Below are 6,789 nucleotides of genomic sequence, written 5' to 3'. Positions count from 1 at the left end.
CGATGGCAAAATCATTTGACATCGGCCATATACCATTGATGATTATGATTCATCGATGGTGATGGCCATCACTACCACTATCTTGTTAATTCTACATGTTGTGTTGTGAACTTTACCTGTTCTGGTCACAGAAATCTTCCCTGCGTGTTTGGGGCTTGAATAAAGAAGCACATGCTGCAACGTTCTGCAGTACTGGATATGTAGTAACAATAGTATTTATTAGCTTATATGCCACATAGGCAGAGGCCAGGAGCAGGAGGGTTGCTGATACAGCACATGATTGTGTTTAATGTTTTTATTTACAATTTATTCATTTATTCTATACATACAAACAATAAACAGGTATACACAGTCACAAAAACAATCTGATCGACATACACTATATTTCATGTTAGTACAGTGGTGGCACTGGGGTCCATGACGGGCAGTGCAGTGATTAAACCCAAGGTCGAAAAGGGATCCTCCTCAGTGACTGGGAGCCGGGTGCTGCTCTAGTTTGCATTGCCTGGCTCTCTGTCACTGGGGAGGAGCCAACATTTTAGTGTCACCTCCTCAGAGGGTGACACCCAGTGCATTCAGCACCCCCCAGTAACGCCACTGCGTTAGTACTCATTGTAGAAGAGAAAACAGAATAAATATTCTTCAGTAGTTTACTATTAAAATTAATACACAAGGTTTTGAATTTGCATCTTAAGGTGCCTACACACATGGCGATGTGCTCACGATCCGACGATGTGTCCGATTTCCCCTTGATCTCACCGGCAGTCGTGGGCCCGGTTTGGCGTTAAAAAACTGTCCAATGTGACAAACGATCTATCGCGCCTCCTAACTATTCCAGTGCATCGTGACTGAGATTGTCAGATCTGCCCTACAGCACGGCAGATCTGAAGATGCGATGTACGACCTGCGGGGACGCGCATCGGCATCTTGATCGTAAACTCACGATTTGGGCATATTATACACAATTTGTGGTCACGATTAGTCGGAATCGTGTAAAAAAATCGCCAAGTGTGTGGGCACCTTTAAAGTTAAAGCGTCTGTTTCATGTTTCATGTGATTTGTACTTGCATATAGGACTCTTATCTTTAGTGCTTGTTTACGGAATTTAAGGACTAATTTGTAGTTTCCCCGTTGCATTAGTAACTTCATTGCTTTGCATTTTAACTCTTGATTTCGGGGGTGATTCAGCACTGGACAGAATTGCTATTATGTTAATGCAGCAGGATCGGCCATCGCAGATGAGAAAAAGCGGCCAGGAAATCTCTGTCTGCTGATGGTGATCCTGACCTCTTCCCTCTTCCCCCCAACGGCGGAAACACGCCTCCGCATAGGGAAACAGAGGCCGTCTCCACCCCTTTCCCTTCCCCAAATCTCAGAAGACTATCAGTCACTGACCGTCTGCTGCCGCTCTGCGTCCAAACACACAGGACCCGTTCTGCACATGTGCGCCATGGGATCTGCACACGCACAGATTCCCGACTATCGGAAATATGCATTCAGCATTGCTGAATCACCCCCTTAGTTAGCTGCACTTTTCATGTTTATTCCATCTGACCCCCACTTATCATACAGGTAACAATCTACTAGACCCATCCCCTTGGTCAGATATTTGATGTTTTGGCCATAGCTGTGTTTGTACAAAAAAGAATAAAAAGTTCCAAAACTAAAACCAAACTGAAAAGCAATATATAAACTGTACTTGCATCTGACCCTAGGGTGTGTTTCTATGCCTGTGGGAATTAGACAGTAAACTCCTCTGCAGCAGAAACAGATGTGTTTGAATAAAGCTAATTTATTGTATGGCACTATAGACTATGTTATTTTAATAAGAAGATAATAGTAAGAATAAAAGAGTTGAGGTCAGCACTGTCTATGTATAACTGAATAAATGACTCCCCTCCGATTCGAACTATAAAACTTATGCCATGATCACACAATATTTAATTTGATTTCCTTGGTCGAATCTTAACATGTACAGTACATGAGAACATTAAGCACTATTTGTGGTAAACAAAAGGAATTCCAGCCTTTATGAAGATTAGAAAATGGAATTTGGCCACCTTCAGAAGGTCCTAACCTCTTTTTCATACAAAGGAGCTTGCTTTCATATACTTCCATTAATATATGTCCGTTTATTGCCAAACCCATGTACAAAGTACTCTTCCTCCTTGAGAGCTTAGCAGAACCCAGCACAAAGCAGCTGATGTTCTAGTCTAAAACGATATTTCTTATATTAGCAATTTAGACATGTAGATGGGTCTGTTTAATGATGTTCATTGTCCTTCTTCCAGGTATTGTATTATTACAGAATAGATCTGTCTTTAGTAATTTTTTTTTCTTCTGTTTTTTTTTTTGAAGAAGCCAACTCTTGGGACTTTTATCAGCAAGGTCTATATTGGAATTCTTCCAACGAATAAAAGATACCTTGAGAGCAGATGTCTTCCGATTGAGGACATGAGGTCAAGTGCACCAATCGTGAGTCTTTAAAACATGACTTGGAAACTTTATTGTGTTGTTATGGAGGCCTATGAAGTACAAGTCAACGAGATAGGATTTTCCAGGTTTTAGATCGGTTATATGCTCTTCTGTAAGGGGTTGACTTCCCTCCTGCCTGCAAACCACCTTCTCTGCCCGTGATCTGGAACTGGTGCTTAGGCAGCTATTCTGGTGTTTGTGTATCAGCCTCAGGTCCAAATTCTGCTCCAGGTGCCTGACGTAGACACAATACTTGGCCCCCTGTCCACATCCGGTCCAAGTCACTGTTGCCGAAGAACATGACCTCTTAGAAACTGACATGTTAATGTCTGGGGGTAGGTTGGAAAACGGTAAGTGGTTGTGTGTAGTGGTGGTGAAGAGTTTCACTAAACCTGGACCTCCCTTACTTGATTTTAGGCTGATGACAAAGTTGTCTTTTGAGTTTCCGACAAGTTTAAAATTTTGAGCCCCTTGAAGACTTTGAGAAACCTGAACTTTTCCATTTACCATGATCTGAACATTGACTTTATGGAGGCAGGAATGGACAAAAAGCCATTTGTATCCATTGGATGACGGGTCAACACTTATTATTTTTACACCTTTACTTTTCAGAAAAATGTTCACCATTTCATCATTGGGTACCTTTAATATTTGTGATTTGTGTTTTGGTTTGGTCTCGGCAAAGGTTCCTGTGTAAGCCACACTTGTACCATCCCGAGGGTCCACTGCAAATACATCAATGTAGTAAAGGCTTCTAGGCTTTAGACCGTAGATGGTAGCGTTAGCCAACGTTCCAACGCACACTCTTTGACTTCCTGGCAAGGTTTTAGAAGACCATAGGTTGTCATATTTATCCACCGCACTTGGGACCTTCAAACTCTGATAGGTTTTTGGGTATGGGTAAACCTTGTTGATGGACTTTTCTGTATTTGTATTTAGAGGTCTCTTTGACTTGGCGTTTTGAATGTTATAGTGGTTCTCTGGTTCTGTCTTTGAGTTTATCTCGGTGGCACACAGTGTCTTGAAGTTATGTCTTCTATTTACAAACACGCAGTACTCAAGCTCAGCCTCGGCAGGTCCTAAGCCGGGTTTCCAAGACAGTTCAACTGTGTTCTCCTCCACGGAAAGGACATCTACTCGTGGGTCAGCGGGAAGTTGGGGCCATGGGGGAGGCGAGTCCGCATGGTTCCATACAAAGACCTCTAAGTTGGTGTCAGATTCAAGGGAGATGAAATCAAGAAAATAAAAGCCACCTGATGTCACAGATGATGAGAAAGATTCCTCCCCATTTCCCTTGAAGGAAAAAATTTGCTGAGGGCCCCTTTGCTGGTGCTGCTCCAAAGAGAGCAGTTGCTCGGAATAATCTTGGGGAAAAAAACATCAATTATAAAAAAATGTTTTTGAATAATTGAATCTATGCAGTTTTCTTCATATAGACCCATAGGGCCAAATATAATAGGGTGAGAGTTTAGACAATGTGAGAATTTAGCAGTAAATTCTCACATTGGTTGAGTTTTATCTTCAAAATGGGAAAACATCTGAATGAGCGTTTAAATCATGAGAGTTTTTTGAGTCTAAAAACAGGCGAGTTTGCATGTTCCAGAGTTTAAAAAGTGAGAGAGTTTACTCCTAAATTCTCACATTTTCTAAGCTCTCACCCGATTACATTTGGCCATAATTTTCACATATATTTTCAGACTCATTTTATTGCATTTTTCTTATTGACTGCTGCATTTTGCACATTCTGATGGGTATATTAAATAAATAAGAGTTTTTAGAAGTAGAGATGTTGCCCATAACAAACAATCAGATTCTAGCTATTATGTTATAGAAGGTGCTAGATAAATGGAATGTAGTTAATAACCCGTCGGACGAGATGCCGGCGGGCGATATACCGGCCAGAATGCTGACGTCGCTATCTTTGCACGAATCAGGATGCCGGCGTCATAATCCTGACAGCCGACATCCTGATCATAAGAGACCGGAGGCAGGGAAGTATGAGCCGCGGCGGGGGGGGGCTATTAGGTGTAGGCACATCAGGGCCGGATTATAGGGAGGGCGACAGGGGTGGTTGTCCCGGGGCCGCCAAACATAGGGGCCACTTGTAACGGAGCCGCAGCCCACGATTAAGCCCCGCCCCCTTATTCTGCTGCTGGCCTTCTGCCACTGACTGAAGTAAGCAGCAGTAATGTATATACAGTATGTGTATCTGTGTCTGTGTGTGGGTGTATGTGTAATATATGTATATATAATTATATATATTCATATGTGTATGTATGCAAAAGTTATGTGTGTATATATATATATATATATATATATACACACAACTTTTATCGATAGGGGCCCCCACACATTTATTGCTTAGGGGCCCCCACAGTCCTTAATCCGTCCCTGAGGCTCGTCCTGGAGGGACTTAGGGTTAGGCACCCTCCAGGGCAGGTTAGGGTTAGGGGGGGAGATGGGGGGTTAGCGTTAGGCAACACCAGGGGGAGGTTAGGGTTAGGCACCCCCTCAGGAGGGTTAGGTTTAGGGTACGGGAAGGGAGGGTTAGATATAGATACCCCCGGGAGGATTTAGGGTTAGGCATCACCCCGGGAGTTTTAGGGTTAAGGGAGAGCTAAGATGCTTACATTCCTTCGTCGGGATCTCCTCCTGCCGGGCCTCCGCGACCAGGATTTAAACCGACAGCCGCCGGTATTTCAATCCCATTCCAGATAAACGATAAGTACAATCTGATTGGCTGCTATGGGTAACGACTCCACTGCTAAAAACCTGCACTTTAGTAAAAATACCCTTAGGTCTACCCCAGAGATCAGCTACAGGTGGGTCTCACCCTGTGAACATTCTAATATTAGAATACGGTTTGGTTGATGTCGCACCCACTTCCAAACCACATATGTACACATGGGCATTTTCATATAAAAAGAAAAAAAAAAAAGCTGATACGAGGGGCAGTAAGCATAGATGCAGATTTCGTGGTCAAACTTCTGAAAATTACTTTTTCCGAGGTTTGGCCGCTTACCCTACAGTATATGCACCAAGCTCCGGAATGCGATAAATGATACTAAGCTGTAGATTCAGGGCTCCTTTATTTATAATGCTTGCAGTGCCCTGGGCATGTGGTCATCCCTGTTAGACCATGCTGATGATCACATGCACAATATAGAAACCCGCATATAGGCCCTCATTCAGAGCCGTACGCTCTGAGCAGAGCGCACGCTCTGAATGAGGGCCGGGCTCCATGAAAATGGAGCGTCCTCCTGGACGCTCGTATAGCTGTGGGTCACCACCCACAGGCTATACGAGCGTGCATTTTGATGGCCGCGATGGCCGTGACCATCGCGACCATCGAAATTGCGAGCCGTAGCCTGCCGTTGAGGTTTTCAACCGCAAGCTCCGGAGTGATTTTGGCTCTATCAGAGCCAAAATCACTCCCACTGACATCACTAGTGATGTCAGTGGGCCGGCTGTTGACGGGAGGCGTTCCCGTGGGAACGCCCCCGTCAGGGAGGCACGCCCCCGGAACGCCTACCAAAGGGGGTGTGCTGTCAATCAACATTGACAGCACGCCCCCTTTGATCGGACACAACGAGCGAAGGACTTTCCTTCGCTCGTCGCGTCTGGCGCATGCGCACGACGGAGCTCCCTCCGTCGTGCGCATGCTCAGTCCATAACATCGACCCACTTGCGAGCGGACAGCCGCTCGCGAGTGGGTCTGAATCAGGCCCATAATGTATGGGAGCAATTAACTTAATGCCAGGGCAACTACACTCTTCACTTACCAGCCCACTGTAATATCCATGGGAAGTACTGCCTATATCATATCTACCCTATGTCCCATGTCTGTCTGTCTGTCTGTCTGGATGGAAGTGCAACCCTCTAAGAATTGTGTCCCTGTAACCCTCTCCTACCCATTTACATAGGAAGTGGGCAGGACGCGCAAGGGTGGTCTGTTCCTCTGGGTGTCTCAGGAGGTTACCGTATCCAAAAATTTGAGAGTCCCCCAGACATTCCAGGAGAGTAGAGACGTATAATTATTCTAGTATTGATATTACCCTTAACTTTATTTAATGACTGCATTCTTACAATGACGATGATAAGCGGCTACGTATGCACCGTACCATAATTGGGCAGAACAGAAAGTGTCCATACGATGGGAGATTCGCAGGGCGTCACTCTGACAGTCACAGTCCTCTGACTTCTGCTCACAGTGAAGTAATATCTGCGGAAGGAAAGCACAGACACAGGAGTGAGCTGATAATAGAATCATACACGGTACCACAGAGCGTAGCGCTGACACTTTACCTCAGCCAA

General features: G+C 44.6%; 1 protein-coding gene across 2 annotated transcripts in view; it reads right to left on the bottom strand.

Moving 5' to 3' along the window:
• Window positions 1-280: 280 nt before the first annotated feature.
• LOC148517670 (protein NDNF-like) overlaps window positions 281-6,789 on the bottom strand; it is a 33,728-nt gene continuing 27,219 nt past the window's right edge. For both annotated transcript variants that reach the window (XM_088478342.1, XM_088478343.1), the window contains exons 3-4: window positions 6,597-6,697; window positions 281-3,839 (exon numbers count right to left, since the gene is read on the bottom strand). In XM_088478342.1, the coding sequence (XP_088334468.1) occupies window positions 2,461-3,839; window positions 6,597-6,697 (1,480 nt within the window). In that variant the 3' untranslated portion in view covers window positions 281-2,460. The remainder of the gene's footprint in view (window positions 3,840-6,596; window positions 6,698-6,789) is intronic.

Source organism: Taudactylus pleione, unplaced genomic scaffold, assembly GCF_031769625.1.
Source record: "Taudactylus pleione unplaced genomic scaffold, aTauple2 ptg000212l, whole genome shotgun sequence".
NCBI classification, from domain to species: domain Eukaryota; kingdom Metazoa; phylum Chordata; class Amphibia; order Anura; family Myobatrachidae; genus Taudactylus; species Taudactylus pleione.
The sequence above is the reverse complement of the archived record's forward strand: the minus strand, read 5'-3'. Positions and strand labels throughout refer to the sequence as shown.